The sequence below is a fragment of the Abrus precatorius genome, unplaced genomic scaffold (assembly GCF_003935025.1).
Source record: "Abrus precatorius isolate BTA unplaced genomic scaffold, Abrus_2018 Scaffold8, whole genome shotgun sequence".
Classification (NCBI taxonomy): domain Eukaryota; kingdom Viridiplantae; phylum Streptophyta; class Magnoliopsida; order Fabales; family Fabaceae; genus Abrus; species Abrus precatorius.
This window is the reverse complement of record NW_020874428.1, coordinates 30183001-30202948: the sequence shown is the minus strand read 5'-3', so window position 1 is coordinate 30202948 and position 19948 is coordinate 30183001. Positions and strand designations below refer to the sequence as shown.

The window sequence follows — 19948 nt, the reverse complement described above, 5'->3', positions numbered from 1 at the left end:
GACCCGGCGAAGAAGAGTCTTAAGAGAAAGGTGTGTTTGGGGAGAAGGGGGGGGGCCTCGATTAATTTCATCGATCATCGTAATCCGATTGGGGGAATCCAGATTCACTTTTCCATTTGCGTACTCCAAGCATCGTAACCCCACGCATTCAGAATCTCTGTTTTGTTTGGGGAAGAAACTGTTCTTCTGCAACACAGTCAAAAACAAATAACAACTCAGTAAAAAGAACTACCACAATATGCACTTTTATTCATTTTATTTTACAAGAACAGCAGCTTATTCTTGTCAGCTTTTATATATTTTAAAAATAAGTGATTGTTTTAAAAAAAAACAAAAAAGTTTTATATATTGGAGAAAATGAAAATGTGTCACATAAAGCAAATCAAGTTCCTCAGTGAGTGAGAGACTAGTGGGGCTATTTCAATCAAATTGTATCTTTAAGTGAAGTGGTGAAGAAAACTATGAGTGGAAAGGTGGGGGAGAGGGGAGTTGTATAATTTGGACTTGAATGGTAATGGAATAAATTTCTTTAAGTAGAAAGGGGATGCTCACTGCACAGTAGACTTAAATAAATGATATGCACTTTTCCAAAAGGTTTCCTATGGTTTGTGGGGAACGATCAAGAAGTGCATATAATGGGTGTGGGGACCAAAGATGAAAGGAATTGTTTTCAATTAATGATGGTCGTTGGTGAATGGTGAGGAAATAACATTGTTGAATTTCCTTAGACACAAACGTATATTGGGGTGAGGCTTTCCTAGCAGATTTGTCTTTGTTGCCTAACTATCTATGCTAATTTATGCTTTCGGTAAAAGCCTTTTGTTCGCCTAACTAGTTTTGACAATACACATCGCCACCCTTCAATTTATATTACTATAATTTGTGAGGGGGGGTCTTTCGATGATATATAATACAAAATCATAAATTTTTCCTTCAATCCAAGTCCCTATGTTGAATTTTCAAAATTATTATAATTATATATATATATATATAACGGAAAGTGTGCAAATGAGTGTATATATAATTGATAAGATGATAACTTGGATAAAAAGTTTTAATTTTCTATATATAATTGTGTGATTATAATTACTTCTTTCCCTCTTTGTCTATAATAGATGGTTAAATTTGAAGTTAAAATGAATTTATATTCACACGTGTTGAAATTTAATAAAATTTCATCTCATTTTTTTACCTTTTAATCTTTTATTTCTTTTATCATAATATAAATATATATTTTTATAACACAGATTTCTTATCATTTTTTAAGCAATTATATGAATAAAATTATGTTAATCCAAAATTATAAATAAAATTTTCCCTTCAATTAATATTGACCATACATTTAAATTTTCCAGCTTTATATGCAGGAAAAAGGTTAGGTGGAGCGGTTGTATTTACAAGTTGTAATCCATGTACACTAAAGCTCTCATCTTCTCCTAAGTAGTAGATTTGGACATGATCGATAGATTCCAATTATCTCTAGTTAAACCCTTCAATCTCTCCTTGCACAAAACTCAAAACTCAGTCTACAAACTTATAAGGTACAGTGTAGTGCTTCAATTATTACCCAATTACTTTATCTTTGCCCATTGAAACTGTCTACGTGACTTACGCAAATTTTGGTTTCTTATGTTTAGAAGTATGATTATGGAGGAGAAAGAAAAAGAGATTAATTTTTATTTTTGAGATTAAATTTATTAAATTAATGATTTTTTATTAAAAAAAATCTTTTAAAAAAATTGACTCTCAAACGGATCTTTAAGTCTTCGAAGAGTCTCATTTAAGATTTTGAGGTACAAATAGTTAAGTGTCTGTACTTTAAAATATTCCTTAAATTTGGAGTTTATTCCTACAAAGTAGACAATACACAAGCACACACGCATGCTAGGCCAAATTCTAAACAGTTTCGCGCCAAATCCAATTTCTAGAAAAGGTAGAAATATGCATAGACAAGCATATTAATTAGAAGAATTACTTTGCTTCAATGTTATTGAGATTTAAGCCAATTAGAAGAATACAACCTAAAAAATAACATATCGAATAAAAGAATGACTAATTAGCTTGTTTATTTACTCATTTAGACTGATAAATAAACTTAGCCAATAAAAGTAACTGAGCTTGATTCCAACACATCCAACATCAAAAGTTGTAGTACTTTAGGGACATTAATTCTCATCGACCCCATGGTAATGACTTTGCTTCAAATTGTTACCTCCTCCTCGCGCCACATGGTCCTGTGACAGAGACATATATACACAAACCAAAATTCTACATTTCCTTCTCCTGACACAAAGATTTTCTCTCTCTTTGTCAGTTTCTCTCGAATTCCTTTCGAATAATCCCATTGGACCACCTTAATTTGTCACTCTTCTCAATTTCGTATCTTCCTTTAATTAGTCCATAACTTAAAATCAATTATTTCCACAAATTCAAATATATATAATTTTTTTTATTACAAGCAACGTACTCATAGACACTAACAGTAATGGGTGATGGCTCCTCCCCTCAAAATATTCTGCTATTTGAATGGTATAAATATTCTTCTCTAGAAGTTTGTGTTAGTGAAGTAAACGTACTTGTATCAAATACTCACGGCAAGAACAAGGAAAATTATTTGAGGGTAATGGCGAAGACAATGAAGTGGCATCAAAACCAATTTCTAACCACAACTTCCCGCCTCGCACAATTTTGATTCCCAATATATCCAAAACATTTCCAAGTTGTGGTTTCTTGATATGCCAAATCAGCGTTAATAGTTACTTTTAGGGATTTTGCCCTTTTTTGGTTGTGATAAAATTATTCGAACATCTCCTTAGTCATTAAACGACCAACTTTTAAAGCATGTTACTTCTTTAACCCCATGTCACATAGAGAATCATATATATAGGGCTTGGCTCCACGATAGATGTAATGCTACATGTATATACAACAAACCTTTGTTAATGTCTCAACAGAAAAGCCAGAGACAAAATACTACTACTCTGAACAAATTAAGATACTTGCTCGTATCGACATCCTTGAGAGACGTATATGTCTTTCTATATTAGCTTCTTCTTTGAAAAAGAGAGGCTAAGATCTTTCTAGTCACCAAAAAGTTGCTGTTGGCTACGGCTTTGCATTATGTAATAATAGATTGCTTATATATATATATATTCAGTGACAAAGATTATCAACTTAAAAACCAAATATTTCACCTATATATGTCTATAAGTATGTGCATGCGCACCAATTCGCCATGTCACTAGATCATCCGACTTTTAAGCCATTTTATTATTCCTTTTACTACATCAAAAATACTTTTGAGCCAACAAAGGAGAATAATAGTTTTCAAAACACACAGATTCTGTGATAAAACGTTGATAAATGAGAAAATACCACCAATGTCTAACATTAATAATGCAACACCCATGTAATTGTATACTTCCAAAACTACAGTAACAATCATCGTGCCATTATGGAAAAAAAAATAGTTCAATTAATGCTCAATGATTTTGTAATGAAAATAAGTACATATACAGTCGATATGAATCATGCGTTAAAATATCTATTCAAAATTATGAAAAAACTACTTGTTGATATGTTATTTAAATTCGATCCTTGACCCCAAAAAAAAAAATCTTTAAATTCAAGATAAACAATCAAATATGATGAAATGTAAAAGGAAAAAAAAAAGAAAAAGAAAAACCTTAAATTGAAAAAAGAAACTATTGATGATTGCTTTGTTGCATTAAAGGTTAGCCCATACAAGTCATGTTAATTATATTACATAAAAATTAATAAACCATCAGTTATTAACATTGTTTCAATAAGTTATCCATTCAATAATAAGATTTAGAAGTTTCCTATTTCTTGGGTTGAAAAGTTGTTGTTTGCTTAGGTAAAGGTATTTTCCTTTGGAAAGGGTAAATTTGTTTGTAGTAATTATATTGTATGGACCCATTTCAATTAGAAAAATTCTATTTCCATAGTTAAAGAGAGAGATGAGAAGGATAAAGAGAAAATATGAGACAAGATCAATAATGTATGAAAATAGATTTAAAAAAAGGATAAATGTTGTAGATAAGGCATCATAGCCATGTGCAAAGAAAAGTACAACAATGAGATCTTACTTATAGCAGGCTTTGTGAGTATAGGAAACAAATTATTATTTTTTTCTAAATAGTTTTAGGGTTTAGGGAAGATGAGGGAGTTTTCTTACAATTCAAAATTTTATTGAAGATTTCATAATAAAATTATAAATTGTTCCCTACCAATAATTCATAAATTTAAACCTAAATCATGCGATTGTGATATATGGAGGGGTGACCATGTATGATTTTTGAAGAGAATAAATTGTGACATTTAATTATTGAAACTAACAAGTTCAGTTGTAATTATAATAAGTTATATATCAGAGACGCATACGACTTTTCTTAAAAAATAAGTAAAAGATTTGTTTAACATAAAGTAACACACACTGAACAACATGCAATATGATCTGTTCCGATACTCTTAATAAACATTGTTGATTAAGTAGAGATATACGGTTACGTGGGAAACCAAGAGATGCTATGCCTTTATCCCTTCCTTTCTGGAACTCTTTATAAATTTGCCAACTGTAATAATAATAATAATTAAACATGATCTTTAAATGTGTTAATTTATTCATATTTTAATATTTTTAAAAACTAATCAATCTTAAAAGTATTGGTATCTACAATTTCATATCTAAATATGCTGATTTTATTTATATTTTACTCTCCCAAATTTAATATTATATTTTGGTATATCAGATAAGTTTCAAATGTTTTTAATTGATTATTTATTTATATTTCAACCAACTTCAAATAGGCTTAAGTGTGTAAACACCAGTTTCTTAGCATTATGTTTTACACATAATGCTAAAACATATCTTCATTTTGAAATGATTATCTACCTTGATCAAAATATGGGCATCTTAAATACTAAAGGATGATGGCCCCGCGGAGGTATATGAACTTATTCTCCATTTCTAATGGAAACGAGTTTAAAAAAAGGAAGACAATCCGATTGGACTAGTGAAGTTATATCATATATGAATGCGTATAATTCAGATACCGATGAGAATTTTTCAACGATGAAGAAAGAAAAGTAAGGTTCGGAATTTCGTGATAGAAAAGAATAAGATTAAAGGTAGATGAGAATTGTTTGTTTGCTCATCAATTGTTAGGTTTATGCCTAACTTTGATTATAAATGATGGAATGGGGGAATTTTCATTGATTTTGAGAATAAAGTGCTCAACACAAGGAATGTTGGATCAATTCTCCCACAACGCCATTTTAGGAGAATTTTTATTGTCATATTCCTTTTTTACTAACAATTGAAAAGGGACAAAAATATATCCGATTAAAGAATCTAAAGTAATGTGCAGACGAATATTTGATCTTAATTTAATGTCTAATAATATGATTTGCACGGTTGTGTTCTTAGTTATTTCGGTTGTGCAAGTGATTGGTGAAATGAAAGAAAAAAGTTAGATTAATTAATTTTAACGAAATATGTATTTCAAGTCACTTAAATTTAAAATAATTTATTTTATTAAATTATAAAAAAATCATAAATATATGATTAATTGGTAAAGGATTATTTCAAATTAATACGTAGTTTTAAATTCAAGTTCTAACATGGTTATATTGAATATTTGAATATATATATATATATATATATATATATATATATATATATATATATATATATATATATATATATCTTTCGTTAATTTTATCTAACTCAAATAAACTTATCTTTAATAAAAACATATATAAAATATTTTATAAATTCTCTTAACCGCATTAATTTGTAATTTTTTTAAGAGGAAGACTACCATTCCTTAAGTGTCTGATAATAATTAATGGTCAGGAATATATATTGGTGCATTCCACGGGTAATATTGAGAATGCTCAAAGCTGAAAAGTAACAGCTCGACACATTAAATTAAACATTATTAGTTGAAAAAAAAAAGTACAGTTATGCTTAAAATTGTTATTCTTGTATAAAAATAAATTATTTTAGAAAAATATTTTTTAAATTATTTTTCTAAAAAAAATTCACCTCAAAATAAATTGCACTAAATTTAAAAATGGTGAAATATGTATTAATGAGTTTTATATAAAATTAATTAGTAATTTTTGAGTGGTAAGTGATTCAATATTGTTTAAGTAAAATTTTGTATTTTAATTTTCGTATACTAATTTTAGGTACATTGTCTAAGTCAAATCTAAATTAAATTGAATAAAAAATAATAATAAAATTATTATGATACAATATAAACCTATAATATTTATATTAGACACAATAATTAAATGTAAACCATAAATATTTGATTTTAATCTGACTTTAAGCGAAGAAAAAAATCATTTTAATCCCTCTCTAAAATGAAGTTTTTCCTAATTCATGAAAGTAAGGGGGGTAAGTTTGGGGTTATGAATATCCATTCCAATGTGAACCTAACCATTCCAATATCTATACGATAAATTTAATTCTCTATTTCTAAATGAAAATATTTTAATATTTTATTTTATTTTTATTATATAATGTATTTGTTTTACATTTAATATTTATTTTGATTAACTTTCATTTCTTTTCAATATTATTTTATTAACATTTAATTTAAATTTAATTCTATTTAAATTTAAATGCTAAATATCATATTTTAGATAAATATAAGTTTAATATTTTCATAATTTTAATCAATCTGAAATTGACTTTAATTCTTAAATTTTGAATTTAAATGCACCATATCAATAAAGAAAAAACATTTGACTTTTAATAATATATTTCTCTAAAATTTTCTTTATTTTGAAAGTTTATCTCTTTAAATTTTTTTTAACTAAACTTAATGACATCATATAATTCATATAGCAAATTTTATCTAGTGAAATAAAATTTTATTGTCATATCTCTTTAACTTAGTTCTATTTAATATAATTAAAAAAATTAATAACAATAATTGTTGTTATTTTTAACTTGTAAATCTATTTAAATTTTAAAATAGATGTGCAATACTTTTATTTTTATTCAAAAATTTTATTTAAAATTAAGAATGTCTGTATAATGTGTAAAAATTTTACTAATCTATCATAGTTACTAAAAACAAAAACTATTTCAATAATTAAATAATTGAAACTATATTAATAGCTAAATAATGAAGTTGTAATCACACATTTTGTTAAAAATATAATTTAATTCTTAAATTTCTTATTTTTAAGATTCTTAATATCTTTTTTTGTACATTAATTGAGTTAGAATGTATATAAATTAGCTATATAATTCAGCATTCTTCAAGTTGGTCCCGTCATAATTCAGACATCTCTCTATACCTAACATGATCGTATACCTCTGGTGACACGGAATGCATCAACTAACTCAAAATGAACCTTTTCTAGCTCTTTAGTTTTCTATTACCTTTTGCATTATTTTCTTTGAACTTGCTACTCTTCAAGTTAATACATCAATTCTCATGCTTTTTAATACACAACACACTTCACTAAAAATATATTTTATTGAACTTCGAAACAAACAATCACTTTGCCATCTATTTAGCGGTGACATTTGCAATTAGTAAATAAATGAATTCAAGAACAATTTCAAGATTGAATTTTAGATTCTCTTTTAAATTCTTTTAAGTGTATTTTTAACGTATAATAAAATTAACGCAGTAAGGTAAAATAATCAAAAAGAATGAAAATAGAAGAATGATAAAGCAATATTAAACATAAAGATAATAGTTACACAAAAATAAACTTGAATTGTAGCAAATTGTAAAAATGTAAACGTATAACTTTGACTACACTCAACTCAGGTCTGTTGATCTCTCTGAGTTGCTGAGTCTAACTGGTGTATAGAATTTTGACTTACACGGATTTCTTGGTAGTATGTGTAAAAGTGGTACCTTTAAACATAAAATTTAGTCTATTTATATATAAGTTTGTCTTTTTCTTTCTTCCCCTGCGAACTCTTTTGTAAATTCCTTGAGTACGTTGTGTAGCTACTATAGCTTTCTCGTTTCATGATCTTTTTATATGTTTTGATCCGCAACTGTTGTTTCGATATTAGTGATAACTGTTAGTAAAATAGCTAATAACCATTCCAAGACATGCCGCTTTTCAGCACATTTCTTCACTTTTTGTACGTCGGTTGATGTTTGGACTTGTAAAAAATTCTTCCTTCATTTTAAATCATTTCAGGCAACTTTATGAGCAAACATATTGAAGTATCACTTTTATTACAAATCCTCAAAACTCCTCAATTTTTTCTCTTTTTTGACAAAAAAATAGAGAACTTCCATCTACTCTTATGAAAACATGTCGAGATCTGGCATGTTTTACTAAAATTTCAAATTTCTTATTTTTAAGCAGAAATTGACGGATAAGAATCTAAAATCGCACAAATTCTAATTGAAATTTGCCTAACACAATCTTCAAGATGTATTCAAGCTTCTAAGATATACAACTCATTCATCCACCACAAATTATATCAATAAAATTCCATAACTTAGGAAATTTTTTTTACTCCTAAACACCATCTTAATCTATAACAAACCTTTAAAACAATTTTATTACCAATGCAAAATATTGAATAAGATTAAAAATCTAGTACCTTCTTAACAAACTCTACTCTTAAAAAAATCTATTAAGGATTTATTTAATTAAAAGATTATCTCTCTCTTTTTTTCTTCCCTCACTTCCTATAATCTTTCCTCTATCAACTTCTCATCAATTTGTTTTACCCTTTTTAAAACCTTTCTAATTTACTATTATTATTATTATTATTGGGAATAAATCCAAAACTAAACCACACACCACCATTTTCTGATTTGGGAGGGCGCATTCACAGAAAAAACTGATTCTAAATACGGACAGATGCCCTGTCTCAACCCGTGCTACGTTACCGTTTTGTAAAAATCGAAATCCAAATTACTACATACACCATCAAATTGAATTTGGACTCTACTAAATTGAGTTAGTGAAAACTACGCCTGTCACTTGTCCATTCCTAAATTTCATTTGGGTCATCTTTTCAAACTAAGAGTAAAATAACAACCGGGTCATGATATCCATTGGTAAACCCCACCCAACTGACTTAAGTTGCTGAGAATAAGTTGACCCAAATTGAAACATTGAAGAAATAAAATAATGACAGAAACTATTATTAGTAATTGTTTTATTTTGTTAATTTCAATCATAAAAAATAATTTTAAATATTTAATATATTGTCATATTTTCAATAATAAATATATTTTTAAATAAAAAACTTATTTTTAATTGCTTAACTTTAACCCTTAAAATTGAATTTAACATTTCCAGAGAATCTGCTAATGTCTTGTTCTTCTGGGTTGGAAAACCTGCTAATGACTTATCCTGGGGTGGAACTACCCATGAAAGAACATTCTCACTAAATTTAGACTTGTTAGGACAGTAGCTGGCTTTCTCTTGCTTTACTCTGGGAGCAACAAAGAAGTTAGCAGTTACATTCTCAGTAGAATTTGAATTGTCCAGATCTGGACAAAAACTGGCCTCCTTTTTAACTCTCGGAACCACAAAGAAATTGGCACTGTTGCTATTTTTCTTTGCTCGGCTACAGGCCTTTAATCTACTCCTTTTTGTGACAGGAACTAGATCATTATTGTTATCAGATGCCATTCTCAGCAGTGATTGGCACTTCATACCATCTCGTCTCTGTGCGTTGCTTAAGCATTCTGTCTTAGGGTCCGTGGAGACGGCAGATAGACTAGTCGAACCCATGCTGCTCCTTGGAAGCTCCTCTTTTGAAGCATTGTTTTCTAAACCATTCAAGTGTGAAGAGACACCTTACTTACATTAGACTTACTGGCTTTAGTATTATCATTATCTCCCCGATCAAAGCATATGATATTGACAGACACAGATTCATTTGCTTGCTCCTCTGAACTATTCTCATCATCTGAGTCATTTTCAAAACTACAAGCTTTTAAAACTCCAAATGGCAAGCTTCTCAGTTCTCTCACCTTTGCCATCTTTTCAATAGCCAGACTTGTGTCCACAACAGTAAATTTCATGACATCCGAACTGCGATTTGGAGTTTTTACCTTGAGACAGCAGTGGCGGGGCTGATCAGCGGAATTTTCGCTGTCCAGTTTTGTATCTTTTGTCAACCCATTTCCTTCCTTGCTAGTGCAATCATTATCTGCAATTGTCTCAAGCTCAATTAGCTCAGGGTCAGAAGCAACTTTACCCAGGACATCACTGACAATCAAAATAGTGATTCCCCTTCACTAGTTTAATTGAAAACTTTTTGACCCCAGGGACAAGGAAGACAAGAGAATTCTTAGAAGCAACAGCATAATTATGATTATCTGGCTGCTCAGAGTGCCAACCTCTGGCAAGTAAACGAGGCCAAATAGCTTCCCAGAAGAGATCACTTGTTCGAGCTTTACTTAATCTGAAATCAACTGTTAGAAAGCTTATTATTTCTGAAGGTGCAAGCATTGAACATGCTTTGCCAACTGGTATTTCTTGACGAACAGGAAGTGCTTGAGTGGACCTCGTGGAATCTATGGTGAGACCTGTAAGATCTTCTTTCCCCTTACCAACTCCTACTCCCTCAACAAGCGCTTTGAGCCCAACAGAGGCCTTTAAAGTAAAAACATAATCTTCTAGAAGCATTTTCCCCTCTACAAATGTCTTGGACACCTAGAAAGTAGTTGAATTTAATATTAGTTATAACACATTCATAGTGAAGAATAAATAAAAGAAGACAAACTAATAGGCAGCAGACCTGCTAAGACAATAGTTTTGTTCTGCATAACTACTGAGGTATGCAAAAGACTTTTCAAGACAAGATAAAAAGGGGGAGGAATTCAGACTTTTCAAAATGATTCTTGCAAATATCTTTTCCATTATGACATAGAAACAAAAGTCAAACACGATGACTTTTGAATACTACTTGATTTAAGCACTACAACTGAAAGAAAGAGTGGCTTTGAAAGATGTTTATTCAAGACTAAACTGTTGACACCCGTAAATTCTGGTATTTTGAAATGTTTCTTTTTGTTCTATATATGGTTGGGAATTGGGAAGGAGGAGACATGGCCTTTTTCCCAGGCAATTAAGGTGAACGAAGGATTGGTAGATCCAATCCATTACAGTGGAGCAACAATGATATTATAATCTCAAAAATTTGGAAGAATTTAAATCAGTACCTCAAGTAATTTTTTGTGACATTCCTCTGACATGTTTGTTAGTAAACGAGATAAAAGCTCTTGCTGCCTTGGTCCTGTGAATATTTTCTGCCCATAAATACATTTTCTGCTTCTCATTTTCCTACATCCAGACCATCTGATATTTTTCAGAATTATAAGATTTCCCATAATAGAATGACAGTATATCTCCCATCTTCTTATTACCAATAAATCTTTTCACTACAAGGTTCTTCCCAAATATATACAAGCCAAGGATGAAACTGGCCTCTTCAATTTCATTCCAGGTGTCACTTGCAAACCTGGGAACCAGACAACGGCCTTTATCTTTATACTTCTCATGCATCCAATCTCTGTTTCTTGCTGCACATTGGAATTTCCTGATTCACCGAATTTCAATCTATTGACCAATGTACCGTTGGCAGCATTAAGTTTAGGATTCAGTTTATCAGCAATTTCCTTCCTTGCTAGTACAATCATTATCAGCAATTGTCTCAAGCTCAATTAGCTCAGGGTCAGAAGCAACTTTACCCAATACATCACTGATAGAATCAAAATAGTGATTCCCCTTCACTAGTTTCCTCGAAAACTTTGTAATCCCCGGGACAAGGAACACGAGAATTCTTAGAGAACGAAAATAACTTTCTTGCTTGGAACACCCAGGTAAAATTGGGATTAAAACACAGCCAACTACATACAAGTTAGGTTAAATTATCTTCACATCAAGCAAAAGATTGCGTACACTCCGAAAGTTAGTTACCCGCACTGTTTGTCTTTTAAATAGAATAACTTTTTTACCTTCAAATGAAACTATATAATACCAAAGAAAATATTAAACGAGTCCTCATTGATTACTTTCCTTTGACAAAATTAATCCTCAAGACATAAAATTACACCAATCCTGAGTCACAAAATAACAGGCAACTGCCACGTAGGAATACGATTATCAATCCTCAAAGAGTAGACATATAATTATATAAAAAGTAATATTATTTCATGAGATTGAAAAAGGATCAAAACCAATCTCAAGGCAATCCAATTCACATGATAAACACTAAAAAAGCCCCGTACAACAGAACCCCATGCATCAAAGTTCATCCTCCATCCTCAAGTACTCTCCTACATCCGCCTGGTGCAGAACAACTATACCATTGGGGTCCAACTTCCTACAATCCTGCGTGGACTTAGCGGCGATTCCGAAACCCAATGGTACATCGGCCATGGAAAACACGACAACACCATCGCCGGGAGCAATGTTGTCGGTGATTCTACCCAACGCGCTCTTGAGGACGTGATTACCGTACAAGAAGGACATCTCGGACTGGGGCTTGAGCCAGACCTTGTGCTTGGCATTGGCGGCGACCAAGTTGAGGGCCTGAACGGTGAGGTGGAAGTTTCCGCCGTGAGTGTATTTTCCAATGCAGGTTCCGAGGGAAACCAGGTTGGGACGAGCGATGTTCGTGGCGCGCTTCACCAGTGATTCGCTGACGTAGAAGATTTTGTTCTTGTGGAGACGGAAGCAGTAGCGGCCAGGGTTTGAATCGGGGCCTTCGTGAGAGGGGTTCTCGACGATGTTCTTGAGGTTGTTACCAACGAACTTGAAGAGTTTCTCGAACACTGCGCTCGTTTCCTTCTCGTCCAAGGGTCTCATTGCTCCTCTTCTTCCTCTCCTACTGCTTCTTTCTAGGGTTTTACACCGTCAATTTTGCAATTAGGGTTTATCGGCTTCTGTTTTCGCAAGAAAACGAGGGTTGGGTTTTGTTTTGTTTTCTTGTCAAATCAAGATAACGAAGTGGAATTGAAGACTAATAACAAAGCACGGGCCTCGTCAACGTAAGCCCGCTATTAACACTTTTGGACTTATTGGGCTCAATATGGCTCAGACAACTCTAGAGTAAAATATTTTTTGACGACAAAAAAAGTTGATTGTTTTAATTTAGATTTTTTTACACTATTTACACAACCTCTTGTATTTTTAAAATTTACATTAAAAAAATCCTATTTTATAAATATGATACACTCAAATCTAAGACCTTTATTTTGTTTAAAATTAATAAAACTATCCTTATTATAAAATTTTAATGTTTGTTAATTTTAATCAATTAACACTAATTAATTTTCTTATGTCTTGTAAATGTGTTCTAATTAAATCATTCTATCATAATAAAAATTTATATTTAAACCGTAAGATAATAGGTAATAAAACAAAGTATAATTTATTACCTTTTAAATAACAGTCAGTGTTAAAATTGTTTTAATAAACTAATCAATAAAAATTCAATCACAGAAAATGTCAACATTGTGCAATAAAACCATATTTTAAAATAAAGATAGTCAGAGGGAAGAATTACTATTTGAGAAATAAATATTAATTATAATTATGTTATCATTTTATGAAACTGGGTTTTTGAGTTGCAATTTCAATTTTAGAAAGCTTCTAAATATTATAATCATCATTGTAAAACTATTTTTAAATCTTAATTTCATACTAAATTGTGATGATCTAGTAAATAAATAAATGGTATTCGTAATTTTTTATTATTGGTGATGTGACTAAATAAAGATTGCATTGTATGAACCAAAATCACTTATCCCTTCTTTCCTATTGAACTGCATTTTACTGGCGAAGAAGTTCAGTTCATTAGAATTTTTTAACAAGCTTTCAAAATCCAACTCATATGAATTTTTTACATGAAAAATACATTTTAGTAACATAGTTGAGAATGACGTGACAAAATACCGAAGCTCATTTTGCTCTACATATATATTTTTATGCACTTTTATGTTCATGCATTTTTCTGCACTTCTAGATCACTTCAACCAGAAGACTGGGTCATTTCCACCAAACCCATTACATGCTGGACCCGATTTTTCCTTGCTCTCGAACACGCTAACGACTAAGCACGGTGAGAACTGATTGACGATAACGTCAAATTTAATTGCAATTTTTTAGATAAAAAACAATATATGTTCAATAACTATATAATTAAAAAAACTCAACTTAATAAGATTATTCATTTATGATTTGAGGATTTTATGTTTAGTAAAAATAAAAAAGAAACATACTCTTTTTAAAAATGCAAACAAATATATTATAAATGTTTCAGATAAATGAAAGTGAGGAGGGTCTTGGCGCAATGAATTCCTACGAGTGATGGATACCATTGAGTAGTTAAGTTTTTTGACTTTTATGTTTGCTATTCGAAATAATTAGTTTATTTTTTTAAAATTATTAAAAAAATTCTCAAAGGCAATCATTTATCGTGGACGATGACCTGTCGTTGTACTCATAAGTGGAGATTTTAGCAAATTCATTGATATTATTAATAATAAAAAATTAAACTCTTGTTTAGCCGAAACTAATACTGAAATGTATATGTATGAATATTTTAGAACTTAAATTACCCAGACCCTATCACCGACGTCGTCCCTACTTGTAATATCTCGTTATCTTGTCATGGAGCACCAATTTCAGATAATTGATATGTATCTCTATATATTTCTAAATTTATGAAATCTTTAATAAAGTAAAAGAGACAGCATATTTAAAATTAAATAAGAATATGCATAGGGTATTTGGAAAAACGAATAATGTGGATATAGATATTTTTAAGTTATAAAAATATATATGTAATTAACTTAGTTACTTATTTCTATTTTTCAAATGAAAATAAGGCACCATGGGAAGTAAATACATTGAAGTTTTTATATTCCCTTTATTCTTTTATTCTATTCCTTTTATATAATACAACCCTAGTGTTACTGTTATTCGTTTGAAGTTTGTTTTATACAAGTTAATGAAATAATCTAGATACAAACGCTAGAATCGTCTACGATAGCTTTTCAAAATTATATATTCACAAAGAGAAACAAATCAAGCATATTTTCGTGAAAAGAAATTAAATCAAACACAAAATCATTATATATTCATAAAGATAATAAGTGCCTATTTAAACTTGAATTTTCTAAAAACAATTATTTATTTTTATGAAATTGAGTTTCAATTTAGAGTAATTAGTAGTGCAACTACTCTTTTGAGACCGATCGCGAGGGCAGTTAACTACATTAATGCTAGCAGCATACATTTGACCATATCAATTTCATTACTTCCCCGGAAATAACTGCCAAATTAAAACGAGATTGGGCTCCTCCTCAGTTCAAACCACAGTTCAGCAACATGATAAGGAAACAGTCATAGAAATTATCTCCAGCAATTTCGTAGAACAATGGTATCCATTCTCCTCATAAAACAACACAAAACATCCTTTTACCTTGCCAGAGAAACCAAATGATGCAATTCCAAAAGACACAAAAAAATAAATAAATTACAGAGTAGTGAAGCAAAATAACTAAATTACATAAAAAGTATTGATACTGCATAGTAATAACTTGAAGAACAATTACACAAAGTAGTAGCTTCCAGTCCTGTACACCATTTTCACAAGCAAGGAAAGCAAAACTAAATAAAATTGTGAAATACACATATTCTAAGTCATACCACCAAAACAAAAACTAAATTAAACGAAGAAGAAGAAGAAAATTAAAAACCAAATCCACCAGCATCGCCAAAACCAGCATCATAACCAGAATCGTATGCACCTGCATCAGATATCATATCCCCAATGAGAAGCCCACCCAATGCACCCCCAAGCAACCCTGCCCCCAATCCCATTCCAAAATTGTTCTTCCCCGCTCTCTGAACTCTTGGAGGAGGAGCAGGGTACCCGTACCCTGCTTGTGCTGTGTATCCATACCCGGACTGTGACGGGTACCCGTAACTTGGTTGTGGTGGGTATCCATACCCGGGTTGTGGTGGGTACCCGTAACCCGGTTGCTGCGGCGGCGGAGGAGGATATGACCCATATCCTGTCGCATATTGCGGCGGCGGTGGAGGATACCCTGCGGCGTAGGGCGCGGAAGCGGAACTCGTTGCCGGACCAGGGTAAGCCGTGACCGGCTCCGCCTTGGGAGCCGCCGCGGCCGGTTTCGTCGGAGCAGGGAATTTTTCTCCGAATTTGTAGGAGAAATTGAAGGCACCCTTGGGCTTGCCGGAGGGTTTTCTGACCTGGTAACTGACATGCTGGAAGGATTTTCCGTCGCCGGTTTGGTCGAGGAGTTCCTTGAGAGGCACGTGGACTTGACCGATGTCTCTGTCGGCGGCGAGTGTGCGCTCACACCGGAGGGTGATATCAAGGGTTAACCGGTTTTGGAACGCAAGCGTTTCGTTGAGGGTGAATTTGACGGGAAAGTTCCAGGTGGGGTTGGTGCCGCCGTTTCTGTCGACGGGGGTCTTGGCCTTTTGCTTATGGTGGTGATCGCCGGAGATTGAAACGACGGCGTATACGTCCATCTTGGAGAATAGATTGACATCTTTGAGATCCTTGGCCGATGTGATGTTGAGTTCTAGTGTTCTCTGTTCCATTGTGAGGGTGTTTTGGAATATGGGTATCGTGTTGGCTTTGTTGAAGAACTAATAACACAAGTTGAGGTCAACGATGATGAACTTATGGTAGCACATGGAGATCACATAGGAATCTTCCCTCTCTTTGATATTGAAGCGTGGTTTTCTTTTTCTTGTTTCCTGAAGGCGCCTTTATATTTAAGCTAAACTATAATCAATCATCATCATATACTACCTCCCTAGAAAGAGTTTCACGCTGTCGTGTTTGAATTTGATTTGCCCAACGCGTAAATTAGTCCATTGGTTTGTTATTCAGTTCTTTAAAACTTTAATATATAATTTGTGTATCTTCAAGTGTTAGACAATTTTTTAAAAACAACTTTTAAATATTAATCTCGCCTTTAAATAACATTGTGCTGTTTTATTTCTTTTGTAAGATTGTAAGTTTAATTTTTTATAAAAAATTTATGATCCTAAATATACTTATTAATTTCATTTGCATTTGGATGTTATATTTTTATAATTTTAAAATTTTAAAAATAATTAGTATATAATTTATAGAATTTAATTTAGTATTTTACCCGTGTAACTTTTTTTTACACTATTAATTAATTAAAACATGTTATGAATATAAAATTTATATTAATTATTGTAGAAAATAATAATTTGTACTCGTATATATATATATATAGTGCAAGGTGATATGTAAGTGCAGTTAAGACTTTTTTGGAAAATAAATATGTAGTTGAAGCATGATAGAGTGCGATGAAAGGAAATATAAATATACTTCAAAGTGAATTAAATTACTTAAATATTTTATAAAACAATATTAATTTTATCACATACTCTAAAATAAATATATGTTCTATAATTATCATTTTATTTTATAAACATTGTAACGGTTTAAATAACAAAATACCACTCCATTCCATTTATTGAAAAAATGACCACTTTTAAGTCTTAATTGTTTTTAAATTTTGTTTATTTTAATTCATTAAACACTTTATTATTTAAATATAATTTAAGTAAAATTTTACAATTAATTAACACCAATAAAAGTTTACAAAATTATTTATCTAGAACAATAAATTTTAATTAAACACATTGATATACCACATCTCAAAGAAATTCCACGTAATTCTTAAAAAATAATTATTAAAATTTATTTTTCATTTTATAACTTTAAAATTATCAAATTTTCTCATTCATCATAAACTCTATTATTATCAATTCCTTAACTTGTAATACCAATCTAATTAATAGTCAACATGTTAAGTTGACACTTAAGGTGTAACATTAATGATGATAAAAAAAAAATTGTTACAAGTTTTATTAAATATTATTGAAATTTTCTCGTATTTTACCAGAGTTTATATGACCAATGACAGAGCAGTTGTAGTTGACCAAGTCAAGTGTCATTCGTATACACATCACCTTGCATAAGCGGAGTGGAACGAACACGTCCACGTGGCTGACGAGTCACTTTACTCCAGTTTCTATGGCGGGTTAAAGAGGAAGCATACAATATCGATTAATGTTATAATTCACGAATAAAAATATTGTTATTCTTGTACGATTCAGTCAATTTATTTCGTATTTTCCCACAAATAATATTAAAAATTAATATATCCTTTTATTTTATATATTTTAAAAATAAATACTAAACAATAATATAAAGATACTAATTAATATTTTAAATAATAACAATATATTATTTTATTAATTTTTAAACTAGCACCTTGAAAATACTTGTTAACAAAATTGTTTTAAAAACATCACACATTAAAATTGTCTGTTTCCTATTATAAGTCATTGAGATCCTTCTCAGATTCTTCTCTTTATGTTCTCCTCCAATCAAATTTTATAGTTAGCCGCAGTCCATTCTTTTATGTGAACTCAAGGAATAAAATAGCCTTCTAAAGATACTTCATTTTAGACTCATTCACATTCTTTTGGTTTCAAAGAAGAAAAATTCAACCAAATGAGAGGAGACAGAAAAAAGAAAAGAAAAAATGGTAACAGTTTACTTAGTTTGATTAAAAAAGCATAATGTATTTTTAATTTTTAAAGGTATATAAGAAACAGAAACAAAAACAATTATTTTCACTGCTTTTACATATGTCTTTGAAAACAGCAAATAAATAAAAAGGTTCCACGTTAATCTGTTTTTATATTATTCTAAATTTTACTATTTAAATTATTTAAGATAAAATGGAATCTGATAAAGTTTATTTTATTTTATTACGCGAACATTAAAAATTCAACCTTGATTCTAATCCCGAAGAGAGTATCTGTTGATGTTGCAGCTTATATCTATTATAATCATTTTCCTGCTTTAGTGAGAACGTGGGTAGTTTCTAATAGACCGTGGGCTTAATGTTAGTGCTCACAAATGAGAGTTCTTCTTTTGGTCGAATTATAAGAATAAACATTACAAAAATTTTGATAAGATATGAAAAAAGGGACAAAAAGTAATTCCTTACAAAATGTGCAAATAGGGCCCATTTTAATAATGAGAGGCCCAAACATTCTGAAAGTCGGGTCAAGTTACCCTGGAAACAACCATTTTGTTTTTCTAGTTTAGGCAAGAGATGAAATTTACATCGAATTTGTTTTAGAATTTAATTAGAATATATTAATATTATAAATACTTTTGACTTTTTATTATTTGAATTATTTATTATCACTGTTTAATAATATGGGTTTGTGGATATTAGATGAATGTTGGGGAGGTGGGGGAGCATGTATCTCACATAAATTATAATCGTATCCATTTTATCCGTATGATAAGCATCAATTTCAACACACAAAATTTATCATTAAATAACTAAATGAAATAGTGAATAAAATAATTCAACGCATACCATATAAATATTAAATATTAAGTATAATGCTCCGAGTAACTTGTAAATTGTGAAAGTTTGCTAGTGCATATCAAAGTATTTTAAATATATTTTTAATGTATATATATAATTAAAATGTTAAAGTGTAATAAATAATTTTTAATATTTAATTTAAGTTAGAGTTGACATTTTTTAACTAAAAAGTAATTATGTTGCCTTGTGTGTGGTTTCATGCATAATATTGGAGGATGACGACGGACTCAGAGAAATTATTATGAAAGAATTGAAGTACTCTCCAAAACATTTGATGGAATTTAATAAAGAAACCGACAACTGCATTCGGCTGCAACGTAATTTATGTCTTGAGACCGAAAGTTCGTTGGATTGGAAACGTTAGAAAAGAAAAACAAACTTTTAGAATAAGGTACTGCGAAGGAAAAGAGTTACTCTATCTTATCTTTTTTTAATAAATAATTTATTGAAATTAAAAATAATAATTTTAATACTAT

At 30.5% G+C, this 19948-nt stretch overlaps 3 protein-coding genes across 3 annotated transcripts; all 3 read right to left on the bottom strand.

The window, feature by feature from the left end:
• Nucleotides 1-104: 104 nt before the first annotated feature.
• LOC113874674 lies at nucleotides 105-11675 on the bottom strand. The gene is made up of 6 exons (XM_027512887.1): nucleotides 11464-11675; nucleotides 11199-11334; nucleotides 10289-10689; nucleotides 9848-10242; nucleotides 9317-9800; nucleotides 105-186 (listed from the first exon to the last, which is right to left on the bottom strand). Exons 1-6 carry the CDS (start codon nucleotides 11673-11675, stop codon nucleotides 105-107), a joined length of 1710 nt encoding a protein of 569 aa, XP_027368688.1.
• Nucleotides 9217-12970, bottom strand: LOC113847603 (60S ribosome subunit biogenesis protein NIP7 homolog). Its single transcript, XM_027476803.1, has 2 exons — nucleotides 11199-12970; nucleotides 9217-10689 (listed from the first exon to the last, which is right to left on the bottom strand). The coding sequence occupies exon 1, from the start codon at nucleotides 12844-12846 to the stop codon at nucleotides 12283-12285; it is 564 nt and encodes a 187-aa protein (XP_027332604.1). The 5' UTR covers nucleotides 12847-12970; the 3' UTR covers nucleotides 9217-10689; nucleotides 11199-12282.
• A 2416-nt stretch (nucleotides 12971-15386) lies between these two features.
• Nucleotides 15387-16790, bottom strand: LOC113847350 (protein SRC2-like). The gene has a single exon (XM_027476396.1). The coding sequence runs from the start codon at nucleotides 16615-16617 to the stop codon at nucleotides 15736-15738; it is 882 nt and encodes a 293-aa protein (XP_027332197.1). The 5' UTR covers nucleotides 16618-16790; the 3' UTR covers nucleotides 15387-15735.
• Nucleotides 16791-19948: the final 3158 nt, after the last annotated feature.